Below are 19,454 nucleotides of genomic sequence, written 5' to 3' on the forward strand. Positions count from 1 at the left end.
CGGCAGCAGCGATTCTTAGCCTGCAGCCCAGCACAGGCTTTCTGCTGGAATTGGCCTGGTTTGCAACTTTGCTGAAAGCTCCCAGGCAGCCTTAATGGGACCTGGGGTGTGTACCCGAAATCTGACCCTCTGGGGGACACCCAGCAGCCCAGATGGCGCAGCGGGGGCATCTGGGCACAGCAGGAAGAGACTAGACTATGGCATCGGAAGAGCCCGCCTCCAGCACTGTGATGGGCGGTGGGTCACGCTCGGCCTCCCCCCGGGGAAGCAGCAGTCATGCGTGTGCCACTTGCCTGACAATGTTATCAGGAAGCTGTGACTCCTGTCTAGTCACGGTGTGGCTTTAGGAAGACGCAGGCTGGGGGTCATGCACACAGGCGGCAGAGCGTGACGGGCTCTGCCCTCTGGGCGAGCACCTGCAGAGTGGCCACCACCCTGATGGAGGCCTGGACCAGGGCACAGCCTGACCCCTTGCGGGGGAGCTGGGGGAGATGCCCTTCTTTCTGCTCTCCTGCCCCCACTCCCACTGGCTGAACCCAAAGGGGAGGGAAGAGCCAGGCATGGTCCTGTGGTCCGAGGTCCCCCCTAGGTGTTCTTGTCTGAACAAAGGAGCCTGATCTCTTCTTTACGGGGTGAAACCAGGTCAGCCCGAGAGTCTAGTGGAGTCCGACTAGTCTGGAATTGTTTCAGAAAAAAGTTGCAGGCGTTTTGGAATTTGATACAACTTAAAACTAGTCTGTGTATGTATCTGATCACGCCTTTCCATCCACCGTGGTTTCCCATCTACACCTTACTCTCCGTGTCTGCTTCACGCCTGCATTTTCTCCCTGACCTACCTGCCTAGGGATGCGCATCTGCAGGTAATCGGTGATGTGCACCTGCTGACACGCCCAGGGCTCCAGGGACCCTGTGGCCTGGGGGGTACACCCTGGAGCGTCCAGGCTGCACATCCTGACGGACTGTCCTTGGGCCAGACTCACTTCCTCTGAAGGACTCCAACGGAGGTCTGGGAGGGACGAGCCGCCCTTCCCCCAACCTCATGGCCCACCTTCTCATCGACACCTTGCAGCCTCCCTGGGAAGCCCCTGGAGCAAGGCCAAGGGGGAGCCGGACGGCTTAGAGCTGGACCTGGCAGATCTGGGCACGGGATTTGGGCAGCGCTGAGCTGCATGTGTGGAGTTGAGCCCACCTGGCAGAAAGGCTGCCCCAGCTCTGACCAGAGGGTCTGCCTCGGTGGCCGGGCCTGGTGGTCCCTCCCCCAGGGTGGAGCTGTCACAGCCCAGCCTGAGGACAGCTGGACACTGGGGCAGACAGGCTCCCGCTCTCCCCATCCCCCCAGTATCTGACGTGCTGCCCCCCCATAGACTGCAGCCCCCCACCCTGTCTCCCTGGAGGAGGAGGACCGTATAACCGTAAACGCAGACTTAACTAACATCGTCACAGCATCCCGTCGCTTTCCTGAGCATCAGAAGCCCTTGCTCATTGGTCCTCACAGAGCCCTGGGTGGGCGGTGGTCAGAGTGCAGCACTGCCCCCAGTGGCGGGGCCCTGCTGGTCCACCCCGGACCCAGGCCCCTCGCTGCGGCCGCAGAGCCGCCCTCGCACCTTCTGGGAACCAGGCACTGCCCGCCGTCCTCCCGGTTCTGGAAGGAGTACCAGCTGGCTTTGGGAGCGCCGCACACGTGAGAGGGTCCTTTCTGACTTGGCTTCTTGACTACCAAGCGTCACTTCCTTTTTTAGGTGCTAAAGGCAGACAGGACGTTTGGGAAGTAATTTCAACCGAGTCTGCTGCTTTGCCTCTACCCGGGCTGAGCTCTATGGCGATCCTCCCAGGCTGCGGGCCGGCGACTGTCAGGGACGCCTCGGGCCCGGGCAGGTGCGCACAATGGTTACAGCCGGGTGCGGACCCGCTCCCGTGACCCCCCCCCACCCGTCAACCCCGAAGCCCAGACCCCGCCTGGAGCAGACGCCCACACGGTACCCACTCGCCCCACGGACAGGGCCACTGCCCCCGAGGACGGCACAAACCCACCGCCAGGGCCAGGACGCCAGCCAGCCGTCCCCTCCACAAGGTCCTTCCAGGAACGTCTCGCTAAAGTCAGTCATTAAGTCTGATTCTGCATCGTGACTCCTCCCAGTGAAGAAGAATGCAGGGTCATTCCTTCTTCAGTACACGGCAGGTCCCCCTCTGGCTGTGGCTCTCCTGATGCGGGGTCTCCCTCTGAGAATGAGGTTTCCCTCTGGCCGTGGGATGCCCCACCCTGAACTGTGGGCCTCTCATCTACAGCCAGTAGCCTTTCCCAGACCTGGAACCTTGTAATTTACAGCTTTGTCAGTGCCCTTTGTCACAATACGTTACCACTACTTTTTTTTTTTTTTAAAATATATGTATGTATTTATTTTTGGCTGTGCTGGGTCTTCGCTGCTGCGCGTGGCCTTTCTCTAGTTGCGGCCAGCGGAGGTCACTCTTGGTAGCGGTGCGTGGGCTTCTCATCGTGGTGGCCTCTCTTACTGCGGAGCACAGGCTCTAGGCAGGCGGGCCTCAGTAGTTGTGACACGCGGGCTCAGTAGTTGTGGCTCGTGGGCTCCAGAGCACAGGCTCAGTAGTTGTGGCACACGGGCTTATTTGCTCCACGGCACGTGGGATCCTCCCAGACCAGGGCATGAACCTGCGTCCCCTGCATCGGCAGGCGGACTCTCAACCACTGCGCCACCAGGGAAGCCCTGTTACCACGACTTTCTGCTTGACGCTTTATTTTATTATAGAGGGTGAGGGATTCCCGGGTTTATCCCATCATTAAGTAATGGTTTATAAATAACCCCTCCCAAGTTGGGGAGATTTTGAGGCCCTCCAGATCACAACGTGCAGCTTCTCCCATCAACAGCCCCTGACCCTGGCCAGCTCTTCCCCCTCCCCCCTTCACCTACCCATTCCCACCTGGCCCCCCAGAAAGGACACACTAAATCCACACAGTGACGTGAACGCTTTTCCTTCCCAAAGGGGTCTGCTTAGACACCCAGGAAGTGAGTTTCTTTTTCAGATTTGGAGGTTTCATTGGAAGATGATCAGAGACCCCAATCGGTTAACAAAAGTAGAAGGTTCCAAGGTTACGATCGCAGACGTGGGTATAAACGGAAGATGTCTCAGGTGCTACACGCTTCTGTGCACACAGACCCGACGTGTCCAGCGGTTGGGGGCAGAGGTGGAAAGTCCCCGGCAGCTCAGGTGCGAGGCTCCCGGGCGGGCTGAGACGTCAGGGACCCGTGCCTTCCTATGCTCTGGCTACAGCCGCCCCCCATCTTGTGTGTCACGCTGCCTGACCCAGTCCCCACAGGAGCGGCCCTCAAGCTGTGGCCGAGGCCGGGGGTCCCTCCCGCAGACAGCGCCACTCTCAGGGCAGGAACTGCTGCGTCTTCCAGGTCCGGACACACCAGACCCGAGTGTGCCCTGCACGGCGGGGTCTGCTCCCTGGGATGGGGGCCGGGCTGCCCTCTCCTCCCGTGCAGTGCTTCACTCACAATTAAGTGAAAACCTGGTTGGAGTCCAGGCTCTGCAATTCATACCCCACGCCTGGTTTTTAGGAAGTGGTTTGGTTTCTGTTTTTTAAGTAACTTTTTCCCCTAAAAAACTGAAGAGTGGCTCCGAAGCCTCTTGATTTTGGAGTCTGGGGTGGAATCCCGATGGTGACATTTCTGTCTGGGTTGGGGTAGAGGCTGGCCTCCACCGGCACCAGGCCTTGTAGGGCAGGGGGTCTGCAGCGACCCTGGCCCTGGCCGAGGTGGGAGGACACAGTGCCTGGCATTTGGGGTTAAAGAGAATTTGCGGGACCGAGGTCCTCCTGAGCCCGAGCCCCGTCACTCTGACGGTCCCTCGCCAGCTGCCGTGGCCACGGCTGCGTCTCCCCTGTCACTCCTCCAAGGTCAGCCACTTGTCTTTCGAAGGACCCCCCGCCCTGCCCGTTCTCACCCTCAGCTTCCTCCAGCCTCAGCCTGGTCCCTGCAGCCTCCTGAGATCAAAGACTCCGTTTCCCAGCATCCTTTGCAGCGGGGCCACGTCCGAGTGCACGTCCTGGGGGGCTGCCCACCCACCTGAAGGGCTCCGACCCAGCGGGCCGGGGGCACAGGTCCCAGGGGGGGCCCAGAGCAAGGTGCAGGCCGGCCCCTCCCTAGGCTGTGCCAACCTCCTTAGCCCCTTGCGGGCTCCGTGCCGACTGCGGGAGACTGGCCAGGAGCGGGGATCACGGTGAGGACGACCTGGGGTGCCAGGGCCAGTGCCCGTGCAAAGGGAATCGTGGTCCCCGATGTGATGCCCCACGAGGACGCTCCTGCAGGGGCAGGGGCAGGACCCGACCCGCCCGGGGGCGAGGGCTGGGGTTCGCCCACCGGGCCCAGCTCGTGGTGGGCACCCCTTGCAGTGGAGGCATGAAGAGGGCTGTAACCATGCGCGGCTGTCACATGGGACAAAGGAGCGGCGGCCGCTGGGCCACGCCTTTGGGTCTGGACCTCAGCCCGGCTGCAGGCTGGTGCCCAGGTCCCCACCCTCCCTCTCGCCCCCCTGCCCACCATCTCTGCTGTTTCCTAACCCTCCTCGTGTCCCTTCCCCATCTCTCCATCCTTCTCTCTCCTCCTCTTGGGAGCTGTAGTGAGTTGCACAGGGTCCCCCAAACTCACGTCCCAGAACCTCACTTGGAAACAGGGTCTCTGCCGATGTCACTAGTGAAGATGGGGTCACCCTGGGTCGGGTGGCCCTCAATGCAGTGACTGGCGTCCTTGTAAGGGAAGCAGAGCGCCAGAGACTGAGGGCTGTGGGCTGCACCAGGGGCCACCTACAGCCACCAGAAGCTGGAAGAGACACGGAAAGGTCAGGGAAGCAGCCCTGCCGACGACTTCATCTTGGACTCTGGCCCTCCAGACGGAGGAGTGGGGTTCTGTTGTTTAAGCCGCCCAGCCCCTCCCAGGAGCACACAGCCTCAAGCCTGGGTGAGTCCCGCCGCCACCCCCCATGGCAGGCAGACCCCGCACAGAGGCCCTGCCTGTCGGGGTCCCTGGCTCTGGGCCCAGCAGCCCTCCCAGGCTGCATTTTAGCCAAATCACAGTGTCCTTTTCTGGGTTCAGGTGAGGTGGACCGGCCCTGGCTCTGCTGAGAGCCCATGGGGCAGTGCATTTGGGACATTTTGAATCACAGGTGCACAGCTGTGTTCTCTGAGAAACGCTCCTTCCTCTAGGCCAGCAGCTTCCTGAGTCCCCCCTCCAGCTGCCTCTCAGAGCATAGTCCGTGCCTTTGTGGGGCCTACCCCTCCCCCCTTCCCGGTCCCGGCCCAGGAAACCCCACTCTGGTGTGACAGGTGCCCCCCTCCCTGGTCAGCCCCCTCCCAGCAGCCTCGGGCACCTGCGACCTTGGGGTCAGGAGGCCCACAGAGCAGGGATGAGCGATGAGTCACTCTCTGGTTCTGGGGCCAGGGGGTGGGGAGGGCCGGGCTCAGGCCAAAAGACAGTGTAAGCAGGCAGAGAAGGACCAGCAAGGGGAGGAGGGAGGGCAGCGGGGGAGGGCGGGAGGACCCTGGCCAGTTCCTGGCCTGCACACTCCTTGGTCACTCTCCCAACACCCAGATCGGGGTCTTTGGAGCGTTGCATCCTGGTGTGGCCCTGCGTCTGGCCCTGACACAGGCTGGCTGACCAGGGGCCTGTGCAGCTCCTGGGCCCTGCAGCTTGTCAATGTCGGTCATGCGGGGCCCATCCCCCGCCCCAGGAAATGTGCACTGTACCCTCCCAACAGGGGTGTGCCGGAAGCACCTCCCCAGAGCTCAGGGTGGGCCGCACCTCTGGTCACTGGGACAAGCCCCTGAATTCCTGACACTGAAGACCCCAGCCTCTTGCTTCTCCCTGATGACGGCAGGACCAACACGGATTCAAGGAAACCGTGCCATGTTTACTAGTAACTACAGAGGCTCTCCTCTTGGGACTCCAGAGTCTGGAAGGGGCCACGGGAAGCTGGGGATCCAGGGGGCGGGGCTGCGTCAGGTCTGGAGAACGGACACGTTGGGGCAGGCAGGGGCTGTGGGCCCCTAGGGGGGCAAGACTGCCCCCTTCAGCCCCAGATGCTCTTTGGGCTGTGGGGCGGGGCGTCTGTCACCAAGGACAGAATCACCCCAGATCACGTAAGCTGCCTTCTCGGTGGAAGCGTCCTCTTTCTGAAAAGTCGGGCCTGGAGGGAGATGCGCACAGGATGTGCCTGTCCGGCACTGCCACTGCCCGGAGCCGCCGGCGGGCCCCGCCGCTGACCAGCGGCCAGCGTCACAGCACCGGGGCCGCGCCGGGCAGTGGCAGAGCAGGGTGGCCTTCTCCTGAGGTTCTCCAAAGCCTCGGCTGCCCTCCCCAGGGTGAGGGCTGCGGTCACGGGGCGGGTCCGAACTGCAGGCAGAAGCTGGCTCCGGCCTTCTCACCTGGCGGGAGGGTGAGGCGCTCGCGTCACGCAGCTGCTACTTCCCTCTGTGCCCTGCCCTCGAGACGAGCCTCCATCTGCCGGCCTGGCTCCGCCTCCCCATGGGTGTTCACTGTGCAGCTACTGTGAGCAGGGCTCTGGGGGCAGGGGCCACGGGGCCACAAAGGCCAGGACTCCGGCTGCTGGGACGGCCAGGTGGCCTCTGCCCCCACGGCAGTGCTAGCACCTCGGACTCTTGCTCCCGGCCGGCCCCTGACCTGGAACGTTCCCTGGGCCTGACCCTGAACCATGAGTCGCCTCTCCCGTGCCCCGTGCAAGGGGGACCGGGACAGCGGCTCGCTGCCCTGCCCTCCCCGGGAAGGTGACACGGGATCCTCACCCTCAGGTCACTGACCTCTGGGTCCCCATCCATGGTGGGACGTCGAGCAGTGTCCCGCTCACCACCCGTTAGAAGCCAGTAGGAACCCCCGAGAGTGACAACCAAAATGCCTCCACGCTAACCAACGTCCCCTGGGGGACGGGGCCACCCAGGTGAGGACGGACGGGGCAGGGGCAGGGTCCCCGACGGCAATCAGGACGGGCTGAGTGCACCGAGCCCGCGCGCACACTGACCAAAGCTGCCAGACACAGCCACGCCGACTGCCTGTATTCTCCAAAACCAGGCTTCCAGAAACGTCAAAATGTGGCCGCACACTGTCCACGACACAGCGTGAGGCGCAAGCCACGGCCCCCAGGGTGGACAGGCCCAGGGTGACCTGTGCGAGCGGGGCAGAGCGCACCGTGGCCCCGGGGGCCAGAGGGAGCGGTGAGGGGCCGTTGGGGCCCAGCGGGGAGATGATGACTCAGGGTCTGGAGCCTGCAGGGCGTGGCCTCGACCACCCGGGAGCCCAGGGCCCAGGCAGAGCCCGCAAGCACACGTGGGGAGAGCCCCGGGCGGCCGCGTCACGGGGCCTGAGCGGGAGGCCGGCCTAGCCGCTTCCCCAAGAAGGAAATCCCTTCTGATAGGAAAGCTGGAAGCACACTCAGTCTCCCTGCGGCTGCCCTGTCCTGCCGGGCGGAGAACGCCGCCCCGACCAGCTCCAGGGGCCTCTCAGGGTCTGCAGGCTGGACCCCAGGCAGGACGGCGGAGAGGGCCCTAGGTGCACCTGTCCTGGTGTCCCATCACAGTCACTGGGGACAGGCCTGCGACCACCTGACGCACCCCACCTGCTGCACTCAGGGGCCCCTCGGGCTTCTTGCTCGAGGCGCCGTGAGTCACCTGCTGTCGTTCTTTGAGGAACCACACTTGTCTTCTAATGCTTTCATGCTCAAGTCTGCGTGGACCCCTCACACCTATTTAAAAGCCACGTGAGGGCTCTTGGGTACAAAGACAGACACACACAACAGAACACTGTTGGCTGAGGTCCTGCGCTGAGCCGGCCTTGCTGAGTTTGCTGTAAGTCTGGGTCTGGGGAGCACAGGCCTCACGTGCCCGTCGGTGCTGAATGACCACAGGGGCAGGGGCAACAGACCCGTTTCCTGGGGGCGTGCCCACCAGGGTTACCTGGCAGCCACCTTTGCAGAACCTTCTGGAAACAGTGAACTGCTAGATGCAATGCAGGAATCAACATGGAAACCGCCTGGGCAGGGTCAGGGCGTCGGGCTGCCGCCTCCGTGGGCTTGGCCACTGCCCCACTCCAGTCACCCGGGGGCCCAGCGGGCTCCGAGGAACCCGGCACGTGAGGTGAAGTCTCCGTCACGACCGTGCAGGTCCCCGGGGGAGGCCCGCGAGGGCCTGCAGGGGCTGCCCAGCAGGATTCGAGGGAACTGCTTCTGCGTTTGAAGAAAGGCGACCACGCGGCCGGAAGGCCGCCACCGTCCACTCACGGCCCCAGTTTGAAGGACTGTGACGGTCACCTGTCCATGCTGGTGTCTTCTGGAGATGTGTGTCCCAGCCCTGCCTGCCTGTCCCCCGCAGCGGAACCCCGGGCCACCACGCCCAGCTGCACCGCCCAGCACAGACCTTCTCCCAAAATTCCACTGTTTTTGTTTTTTCATTGTGTTTTTGAGGAGGGAAACCTAGCTTTTGACCAACAAATGAGGTCGGGTTTTCCTCCCAGGGAGTGTTCTGGAGGGACATGAGTTCCAGGGCTTTGTCTGGTGCCGCCCGCTCAGTGCTTCAGGACGCGTCTGCACAGACGCCGGGTCCTCAGGGCGGAGGTGGGGCAGGAGGCTGACCGGCAGAGCCAGCACGCGGCCCCTGAACCTGGAGTGAACACGGCCTAGCGCAGGTCATCCCGGAAGAGAGTGGCCTCAGGAACCCGTCCGGTCCAGGATGCTGAGAAGCGCTGCAGGCTCTGGGGGCTGGTGGTGGAAAGGAGCCGTCACAATGCTTTTCTTGTTCTGTGTTTGGCAGCGAAGGTGGGCAGCCCACCTACTTGGGGGCACACGTATCCCCGAGGAGTTGCCGACCTTTTGAAAGGGCTGCCAGGATCAGGTCAGTGCCCGCCACGTGCTCCCTGGGGTCAGCGCGGCCCTTCCAGGGGGCGCCTGCGTGTCCCCACAAGGCCAGGTGGCCCAGTGTCCGTGCAGCCCCCAATACGGGCGCAGATGGTGTCCTCTGTCCAGCCTGCCCGGGTCAATTCTCAAGCTGCCACCCGACGTCCCCACTGGTGGCACGTCCTGGGGGAGCTCTCATCACACGTGCTCTTGGAAGGAAAGAGGAGAGGGGCATGAGCACAGAGCTGGCTCATTCTCTCTGCAAGCAGAGACTCATCTTCTCAGGAACCAGGACGGTGAAAACAGGGTTGAAAACGCCTGCAGACGGGCGCTGCATCGGACTCTCGGGTCAGCAGGCCCGGATTCTTTAGCAAGCCGTGTCCCGCATGGTCTGAAAGCAGCCTCGGGAGGGAATCTGCTGCAGCCCCAGGCAGCCGCGTGCCCCGGAATCACCTGGGTGAACAGGTGGGCGGCCACTGCCGTGTGGGTCGTGCTCACCTCGGGCCCACCCTCCCCGACGACCCTTCTCACAGGTGGAGAAACGGGGCTCAGGGCATGGTTGTTGGCCTCAGGCGTGGAGCCCGCTGGCCTGACCACCAAGGCCTGGCAGCCCGAGGCACCTGCCAGTAGGAAACCGAAACTGAAGGCCCTGCGTGTGGCTACTTTCCCAAACTGGGGCGGGAATCACTCTGACCTTTGCTCTTGGCCGGTGAGGTGCCTGAACAAAGGGTCTGGACTCACTGGAGAGGCCCCGCCCCCGAGGGGTGGGGCTGAGACGAGGGAGAACAGGAGGATGAGCCGGGCAGCTGGGGAGGGGCAGCGGGGCTGTGGTCCCAGGCTCTCTGCTGACATGTACGCGTGGCTGTACATTTGGAAAATCCCATAGCACAGTGTCAGCGAGAGGACGGGCTTACACGCCAAGGAAGGCCAGGGGGACAAGGCCTTCGCTTGGGATTTCACCGTCTCTGAAACTGGAAACGCCTATTTCCTGGTCATCGAGTAGCACCCGTGCTGAAAGGCGGGCACAGAGAGTGTGGAGCGCCCAGCTCGCCCGAGCCCGTGGACCCACGCTTCCTCCACGGGTCTCCTTCCCTCCTGGCAAACTGACCCGTGAGCTCCAGCTCCGGTCTCGCAGCCTGGGCGCCTGTTGGGACAAATCAGAAACACTCAGGGCGGGCCGTGAGGGGGCCTCTCTGAAGACCCCAGGGGCCCCGCACTCAGCAGCGCCCCACTCCACGCTCCTCTGGCTTCCTGCTCAGGTGAGGGCTCCCCAGGCCACCCTCATTTCCAGGACGAGACTTTGTAAGAGGTCAGGGTGGGAAACGCTTCAAGGTGCTCAAGGGCCTTCAGCAGCCTGGCTGGGTCGGCAGTGGGGCCGCGGGCAGTATTTCTGGGCAGATGGCATTGGCAACCAAGTGGCAGCTCCAGGCGGCACGTAGCAACCCCTCCCGTCGGGCAGAGCTCCCACTGTGCGCAGGCTCCGCAGTCCAGCCGCGCTCCCTTCCACACCCTCCCAGGAGTCCAGGAGGAGCCCGACCTGGTTAATAAGACCTTTGGGGATGCCCACTGACCTCCACCACCAGGCCAACCTGGGGAGACTGTGCTGCCCCCCCCCGAGGCCCCAGCCCTCAGGCCCTCTTGTGACACCTGGGTGGTCCCAGGGTCCACATTCTAGGCTCTTCTGCTCCCCACTGTGAGTTCTGCTTCTTCGTTTTACTCAGTCAAAACCCAGACTTTCTGGATCTGTCTTCGAGCTTGGCCAGAACTGGACAGACGGCCTTGAGGGACTGAAGGCAACTCGGCTTCCACAGACACACCACGTCCACACTCGGAGTCTGCCGTCCCCCCCCCAGACCCAGAGACCGGACTTCCCTTCTGGGGCGCAGCTGTGTCAGGATCTCGGAGGCGGAGGTCACACCAGGGGCAATGGGGCTGCTATCCTCACACGCGTGAGCACGATTAAAGCATGCATCCCGCGAGAGCGGCACCACGCAGGGCTTGGAAACATCCTGGGAAAGGCCAGCCCTCACCCCAACAAAGTAAGTGTGCGCTGTCTGCAGCGCGGGCTTCTCTGATACCTGCGTAGCTTCTGTAGGGACATCTCCGCCTGCACAGCCAGCCCGTGGCCACGGCCACGGCCACGGCCACGACTAGCACAGCAAGGACGCTGAGCACCGGCCGGTTCACCGCATCTTGGGTGTCGTCCACTGGGTCCTCTGTGATGCTGTCCTTGGTTCCCGTGAACATTTCTGCAGGAAAGGAAAGTAACCCAGGACTTACAGGGTCAGGAGGAAAAGGGGGTTTCTTCATCCTGAAGGAGAGAGTGCTAAGGGGTATTGATCCACCAGACTTTCCCAGAGGTGTTTTGTGATTTTTAAGCTATAAAGCTGACGGAGAGAAGGGTTTCCCCCTTCAGGTGAACCTTCATCTCTTTCTGGGCTGTCATTCCTCCTCACCCTACCTGTGTGACCTGTAATCCCAGCCCTTCCTAAAGGTCCACACCTGGGAATGGGCATGGTGGGAAGCACAGTCTTCCTGGCTTTTTTTTTGGGGGGGGGTGGGTACGCGGGCCTCTCCCTGTTGTGTCCTCTCCCGTTGCGGAGCACAGGCTCCGGATGCGCAGGCTCAGCGGCCATGGCTCACGGGCCCAGCCGCTCCGCGGCATGTGGGATCTTCCCAGACCGGGGCACGTCCCCTGCATCGGCAGGCGGACTCTCAACCACTGCGCCACCAGGCAAGCCCTTCCTGGCTTTTTAAAGTAAACTTAATTTAATTAATTCTTTCTAGCTTAATTGCTGGCTTTAAAAAAAATGATGGTGAAATTCACATAACATAAAATTAACCATTTTAAAAGGAACAATTCAGTGGCATCTAGTACGTTCACAAGGTCACGCAGCCAAAACCATTATCTAATTCCAGAACTTTCCACCACCACAAAAGGAAACCCCCTTCCCATCAGTGGTCACTTCCCATCCTCTCTCCCAGCCCCTGGCAAACTCTAATCTACCTTCTGTCTGTTTGGATTTACCTATACGGGCCATTTCGTACAAATGGGATCATACACTATGTGGCCTTCTGTGTCTGGCTTCTCTCACTGAGCATCACCTGCACGGTTCCTCCACATTGCAGCATGGTCAGTGCCTCATTCCTTTTCATGGCTGAGTAATGCTCCACTGTGTGGATGGACGCATCCCTTCGTCCATCCGTGGACACTTGGGTTGCTCCCACCTTTTGGCTATTGTGAATGAGCTGCTGTGAACACTTATGTACAAGTATTTGTTTGATTCTCGTTTCCAGCGCTCTGGGGCGCACACCTAGGGGTGGAATTGCTGGGTCACAGGCTAAGTTTTTTTTTTTTGGGCTACGGACATGCAGGCTCAGTGGCCATGGCTCACGGGCCCAGCCGCTCTGCAACATGTGGGATCCTCCCGGACCGGGGCACGAACCCGTGTGCCCTGATCGGCAGGCAGACTCTCAACCACTGCGCCACCAGGGAAGCCCCACAGGCTAAGTTTTAAGGAACTAGCAGATTGCTCTCCACAGCGGCTGCACCATTTCCCGTCCCACTGGCAGTGCACGAGGGGGCCAATCCTCCTGTCCCAGTGTCCAACCGTTGTGCCCCTCCCTGGGCAGCTTGTTACAAGTGTCCCGTGTTTGCCGAAACCCGAAGGAGCCATGAGCCAGACAGTGGCTAGGCCTCCCACGCACCTTAGAACCATCTGGAAGCTTTTCAACATGAGGTGCTGATTCAGAGGGTCTGGGCACAGGGCGGGGTGATGGGGGTTGACAGCCTTCCCAGTTGTCCCCCAGAGCAGCTGGGCCGAGACTACGGCCCCAGGAGACCCTCCCATTCCCCTTCCCCTGCACCCGGCTGCCCTGCTGGGACGCAGGGGCCAGCGGAGGCCTCTGGCGCAGCCAGAAGACCGTGACCGCTGAGTCGCAGGGCTGCGTCTGCATTCCAGGAAGGCGAGTGCCCGGGCACGGGGGCTCCCGGCAGCTGGCGGCAGGCAGGCCCCTGACACCCCCATCCTCCAGCTCTCCTGCCCCTCCTCCCCTGGCGTCTCAACACTGCTGACAGGGACACACAGGCTGAGAGAGCCTGTGGCTTCTACGAAGGAGTCACCCGCCTGCACCCTTCCACAGGGGGCCTGGGACGGCAGCCAGGCCCAGCCGGACCCCCTGGTGGAGGAGGGGTTCTGGTTTCCCAGGGGGCACACGTCCGAAGAGCTGGGGTGGTGGATGTGCGGGAGGGGCTTCAATCCTGATGCTGCCGCCGCCTCACCTGCAGCTTCTGAAGCGTTACATGACCTTTCGGAGCCTCAGTCCCTCATCTGTGAAATGGGTCCCCAAAACTGACGCCCCCCCGCCCGCCAGGTGCATGAGGATTAAGCGCCCCGAGCACCTGGCCGGCCCCTGCCCTCCGTCACACAGTGATGTCTGTCCCCCCTCGCCCTGCCACCACCTCTGAAGTCGCTGCGGAGTCACCTCATAGGGGCTTGTCTTCCACCTGAGAGGATCCCCCAAGTCCCCCCGGCCCCCGGCCTTGGGTCGGGGTCAGTGCGCAGACCCCGGGACCTTACCCGTCTGGCCGCTGGTCAGGTTCTGGTGAAGAAGCACGTTCTCAATGCAGCAGCCCACGTCGACGGGGGGGCTCCGCCCAATCCGCAGGACGCTGACCACGTTGTACAGGCCCCGCGCGTTTAGGGACACGGTGCTGTTCTGCAGGGCGTCGTCCAGCAGGCTGTTGTCCGTCTTGTTGATCCAGTACACTCTGGGCCACGGGTAGCCATTCGTGGACGTGCACGTGAAGACCAGCTCCTCGTCCTGGGATGGGCCGCTGACCACCGGCATGCTGTAGTTTGCTGCAGGGGAGGGAAACGGGCTGAGGGGTGCCAGGTTCCAAAGGTCACAGAAGGGGGGGGACACGGTGCCAAGGGCCAGGGTAGCAGGGAGGCAGCCGTCGTGCCCCAGACGCCGGAGCAGGGCTGGGACCAAGGCTGTGGTCTGGGCAGCAGCACAGGCCCTGTTCTACCAGAGTCATGCCCCCCAACCCACCAGTAGGGGCGCTATGAGCCGGGCGGGCAGTGACCGGAGGTTGGTCTCCTTTGAGTCCAGTGACACGGTCAGCTGACAAGTCACCCGTCTCTCCACTGAACGGTGCCCCGAGCAACTTGGTAGAGGGTTTAATTTTCTTCCTAAACTCTGATCTCATTTAGTGCCTTATACCGCTCCCTCCTAATTTCATGAAAACATCTCGTTTGGGTTGAGTTGGAGAGTTTCGAGGCAAGGACAGCAAGCTTAGGAGCTCCTGTGAGGAGGGAGGCACCTCGGCTACTGGAAAACTGTCTTACGAGCCGAACGATATTTCCACCACCTAAGCTGCACACCTGGTTTAAACAGAACCCCGCTAGAGGGATCTGGATTTCCTCTAAGGGAAGACACGGGTGAATGAGCCGCAGAAAACAGGTCTCACTGACACTTCTTCCGGGCCGTAAGGCTGGGCTGGAATCAACTCGGCAGCTCCGCCGTCTTACCTGCCACGTTTAGCGTGACCGTGACTTCCAAAATCTTTTCTAATTCTAAGGATTTTCGAAACACCAGGCAGTTGAACTTCTGCTCATCCTGGGGAGTGACATTGTGCAGGTGCAGAGAGAAGTCGCCCTGCTTCATGCCGTCCAGGGACAGCCGGGCCCGGTCTTTGTAGTGGTTGTTAACGTGGCCGGCAGAGCTGTTTCCCGAGAGGTAGTAAGTCACCACAGAGTTGGTGTTCTGTTTGCCCGGCACACTGATTTGCCAGTAAACATAAAGGTCATTTAAATCGAAGGTGTTTCCTTCGGGGTACATGCAGCTGAGCCAGACATCACTGCCCACCATCGCTCTGATTGCTTCTTCCTGAATCTCTGCAAACATCCAAAGAGAACAGAATTCATCTTCTGCGCTCGACGCGTAACTTTGAACTCACCCTTTGGAGGGACGGGGGAGCTTCTGGGTTGCAAGACTCAGACCCCAATTCTGACTCATTTCAGTAGGAAAGGAATGTATTAGTAATAAGATGCACATAGGAAAGCAACAATAGTTTAAAAATTCGGACACGGGCGGTAAGCTGCTCTGCTGTATCACCAGGGTCGGTTTCCAGTCATCATGCCGGGAGCCAGCCAGGACTCCTGCCTGTTTTTACTACTTCTTGGGAGTTTACAATGAATTCAGAATAAAAAGATGTTTTTAAAAAACTCAGACATTTGAAAAGAAAACATCAGCTTCTCAACAACATCATTATAGGAGTGTTTGCAACTCCATCAGAGAAGGCCCGGCGAGGTTCTGTGGTCTGTTGCAACGGCTCAAATGCCAGCAGGGAAAGTGGCCGTGTGCCCTGACCCGCCGCCCTGTGGGCTGGAAGGCCAGGCAAGGCCTCAGTCTCCGCTGCGCTGCCATGTCCCCGTTCTGCACTCTTCTGGAAGCTGGTGGCTTTGGGGAGCAAAGGGGTCACGGGAAACAGGAAGCCCAGCTCCCAGCTCCTCTGGAAAGCAGAGGTTCTGAAACACTTGGGGGGAACTGTGCTCTGCCTGTCCCAAACACGACACAAAAGGAGAACCACGGGGTCTGGCCGAGCCCTCCCCTTTGTGGCTCTCAATGCCACACATTACCCTGGGCTTGGGGGCCCCGTTTTCTCACAAGGGCCCCTGGAAAAGCAAGCAGGGCTGTGGGGAGGACCCCACTGACACCTGTACCCCGCGGTCCTCACTGCTCAGAACTGAAGGGCTTGGAAGGCTCCAGCAAGAGCACCGTCTGCACTTACCAGCTCGCAGGCCACAGAGTAGCAGCAGCAGTAGTCCAGGGCTGGGAAAAAACAACCAGAAAAGGGTGAGTCCCGCTCTCCCCAGTGGGGTCAGGAGCCGGTCACACCCACCATCCCAGTGGGGAATACACCGCAGCCAGGCCATCAGCCCAGGCCACCCAGGCAGCCAGGGATTCAAGGAGCGGACGCAGCACCAACTCCTCCCTGCCCAGCAGGCAAGCCCCAAGGGGCTGGCAGCCCCTGCACGGGACCAGCTCCCACGTTAATAAAACGCCCCTCAAAGCAATTATGAGGGTGTGATAAAGGGTATCAACAGGAATCATCAGCCCCCTGGTGGCCTGGCTTTGCACGGATGGAGTCTAAGAAATTGTATAAAATCGGATAAAAACCCACTTTCGGGGTATTTGAAGTTTGAGAGACAGAGAAGATGTAAGATGCCCCTGCCCCCGCCAGGGTCGGGTGAGCCCCAGGACGACCTTCTGAAGGAACGTGATCTGAAACCAGATCTGCTGGCTCCACTGGAGCTGGTGCACAGCTCAGCCCTGGGGGCCGGCACACCCCTCTCATGACTCCCAGGCTCCTGGCGCGTTCAGCCTGGGAGCCTCTGTACCCCGCATGCCTCAGCGGTGGCCCCTGCCTCACCTGTCACCACTCTGCCCGTGCCCCAGCCCACTCCTCGGTGGGTCAGAGAGGAGAAAGCACAGACGGGGCCCCCTGCTCGGGGTGTGGGTGGCTGGTGGCTGTGACATGGAAATATTTTTATTTTCCGTTCTTGAGGGAATAGTCTTTCCCTGTATTTCCAACTGGGGAGACTGGGTGGTGGGACCCTGGGGTGGGTGGGTTTTTGGGCTGTGTGTGTGGGACACCTGGGGATGGGGTACCTCACCAGCTCATCAAGGGAAACACAGGCTGCCGATGCTAAGACTGCCCTGAAGGGGGTATTTTGGCAGAAAGTTGTTGCCTCCCCCTCAGCTGGCAAGAGACCAGGAGTGACCAGCTGGCCGGCACCTTCCCCAGTTTGCCTTTGCTGATGCAGGAGGGGGAAAACCCAGGCGTGCGGGGGGCACGTCACCAGTTGGTGGGCACCAGACGGCATTCGAGGTAAATAAGAGCGACCTTGGCACAGCAAACTCACACCCTTCTTTCCTCTGGGCCACCGCCGGGGGCGGGGAGGGGAGGGGGGGGAAGTGAGAGTGGGTCGCTATGTCTTCTCTCCCAGCTTTTCCTCTTTCCCTCCCTCGGCAGGGACCCCGCCCCGGGTACACCCGCGTACTGCCAGCGTCCCGCGCCGCCGGGAGGACAACGCCGGCAGGTAACCACGCCTCCCGCGGCCCCGCGCGGTGCCGCCCCGCTCCCGGAGCCCGAGGCCTCCGCTGTGCCGCCAGGCTCGGTTCCCCGCGCCCAGAGGGCGCGTCCGCGCACACGCTCACCTCCTCGGCCGCATGGTGGGGGCGGAGACCCCGGGCCACGGGGGAACTCGGACGGCGGGAGATCTCGGAGCACTAGAGACCTCGGGCCGCGGAAGCCGTCGGGCCGCGGGAGAGCTCCGAGCACGAGCACAAGCGACCTCGGGTCGCGGGAGCCTTCGGAGCGCCCAGCACTCGCTGCGCTCCCGCCGCGCCTCGGAGGCTCTGGGCGCTGAGCTGGTCGCCGGCTCAGCGCCCTCCCGATCCGGCCCCGCCCCTGGTCCCACCCCCGGCCCGGTCCCTCCCACGGCCTTGGCCACGGGCAGGCGCGAGGGAACGGAAGCTTGGACAGTCACTCCCGAAAGTTCAGCCCTTCCCAGGAGAGGGCGTAAGTCGGGCCCCGCGGGTTGCAGGATGGGGCTCCAGGTCCACCGGGCCTTGAGCCTGGGCGCAGTAGGTACCCCGGCAAGTCGGCGGCAGGGAAGGTCCGGTGGAGGAGGGCGGCCGAGCGCGCTGCTGGAGGGCTTGCCCAGCTGGAGGGGCCGTGGGAGGCTCAGTGCTGCCCCGGAGTCGCGCAGAACGTCCGCGCCCCCAAGCGCCCCGGCTCCGCCTGCGCTTGTCCCCCGCCCCAGCGGCCTGAGAGCCGGCGGGGCGCGGCGGGCTGAGAGTGAGGCTCCCGCCCTCCCTCCCGCTCTCGGGACGCAGCCAGGACCTCCAGCGCTTGGTGAAGTCAGAGCTCCAGGACCGTTCAGGGACGAATGAATGAGTGGCAGGAAGGAGGGAGGGAAGGCAGGCCGGCAGGCTCCACCTTCCAGTCCAGCCCTAGTCTCCCCCGAGCCAGCCTTGCTGCCGCGTCCTTTGTCAGTCCTGGGCCACCTGCCGCGGCGTATTTGCCTATTAAAGGCTCTGAAAAGCTCACCGCGTGGAAACCAGTTCGTCTTTGCTCCTCCAAGCGTGCGGGACTTCTCACTCTTTTTTTTTTTTTTTTTTTTCTGGTCTGGGAAAGGCTGCGCAGCCCCGGAGCTGGGGGCAAACGCCCCGTTTCCTTCTTGCCCAGCCCACCCAGTCCACAAGGCCTCCTCTCTTTAGGCCCAGCTGCGTCCTCCTCCCGCACCGGCCAGGTGGGTGCCGGCCAGGCGAGTGGGTGGAGCCGTGAGGCAAGAGGCCGTCCAGCCCCCGGAAGGGCCTGGCCCCAAGGCACCCACCTCAGGCCTGGAGGCGAGGCCGTCCAGCCCCCGGAAGGGCCTGGGCCCCAAGCACCCACCTCAGGCCTGGAAGCTCCTGTTGGGTGGAGGCGCGAGGGGTGTGTCCTGCGGCCCAGGCTGATGGGGGTGCTGAGACCAGCCTTTGGGGCGCAGGACAGGCAGGGTGTAAAGTGAGGGCAGAGCCCACGGGGCTCCCCTGGCCCCAGCCACCTGCATGCTGTCATTCTTATAACAAAGATTTAGTGCCCACCTACCACACGCGGCCTATGTGAGTGCTAAAGAGAAAAGCTTAAAATAAGAGAATCTGCGCCTGGTGGAAGTTAACAGTCCTGTGGCGACAAGAGCAAACAAGACAAGGAAGCAGGGCTTCCCTGGTGGCGCAGTGGTTGGGAGTCTGCCTGCTGATGCAGGGGACACGGGTTCGTGCCCCGGTCTGGGAAGATCCCACATGCCGCGGGGTGGCTGGGCCCGTGAGCCATGGCCGCTGAGCCTGCACGTCCGGAGCCTGTGCTCCGCAATGGGAGAGGCCACAGCAGTGAGAGGCCCGCGTACCGCAAAAAAAAAAAAAAGACAAGGAAGCAAAAGAGCTGGGCTGGGAGATGGGGATGCTGCCAAGGAGGGGGATGGGGGCTGCAGGTGGCCAGGGAGGGAGGTGGGCCTGCGGTCCTGAAGCGCAGGGGCTTCACCCCTCCCAGGTCAGGCTGCAGGTTGGGGCGGGGTATTTATAGAGGCCAGGCAGGGTCTATCCTCCTTTTGGGGGCAGGGGGAGGAGAAGGGATGGGGTCCTGGCCAGGACTCACGTTCAAGTGTCCAGTGAGGGCACAGACAGCCTGAACTTGGGTGGGGGGCATCAGGAAGGGGTTGAAAGATGGGGGCCAGGAGGAAAAGTAAGATCTGGCCAGGAGAGCCGGGCGTGGGTATAAATCAGATCAGAGATGGGGTCTCAGGACGCTGCCCATCCCCAGAGCCAGAAAACCAATGCCGCATCTAGAGCAGATGCAGCGGGGACCTTGGTGGGGGGGCGGTCACCGTGTCAGGCCCAGCAGGGCCGGAGGGGGCACGATATCGGTGGCCTTAGATCCCCTCCCGCGGGGTTGGCAGCAGCTGGCAGAGGAGGGCCGACCCAGC

General features: G+C 62.0%; 1 protein-coding gene across 11 annotated transcripts; it reads right to left on the reverse strand.

Annotated features, from left to right (window-relative positions):
• Window positions 1-8,217: 8,217 nt before the first annotated feature.
• ICOSLG (inducible T cell costimulator ligand) lies at window positions 8,218-18,246 on the reverse strand. Of its 11 annotated transcripts, none has more exons than XR_009540832.1 (7): window positions 17,146-17,276; window positions 15,716-15,756; window positions 14,454-14,819; window positions 13,500-13,781; window positions 10,998-11,168; window positions 9,661-10,063; window positions 8,218-9,128 (listed from the first exon to the last, which is right to left on the reverse strand). XR_009540832.1 is itself a non-coding variant. In XM_060151048.1 (7 exons), the coding sequence occupies exons 1-7, from the start codon at window positions 17,157-17,159 to the stop codon at window positions 9,118-9,120; spliced, it is 921 nt and encodes a 306-aa protein (XP_060007031.1). In that variant the 5' UTR covers window positions 17,160-17,276; the 3' UTR covers window positions 8,218-9,117. The 11 variants fall into 11 exon arrangements, 7 of the variants coding, with proteins under 7 accessions (XP_060007031.1, XP_060007030.1, XP_060007032.1 ...); XR_009540831.1 differs by having other exon boundaries at window positions 9,373-10,063; XR_009540833.1 differs by lacking the exon at window positions 9,661-10,063 and adding an exon at window positions 12,025-12,233.
• Window positions 18,247-19,454: the final 1,208 nt, after the last annotated feature.

The sequence above is a fragment of the Lagenorhynchus albirostris genome, chromosome 5 (genome assembly GCF_949774975.1).
Source record: "Lagenorhynchus albirostris chromosome 5, mLagAlb1.1, whole genome shotgun sequence".
NCBI lineage: Eukaryota > Metazoa > Chordata > Mammalia > Artiodactyla > Delphinidae > Lagenorhynchus > Lagenorhynchus albirostris.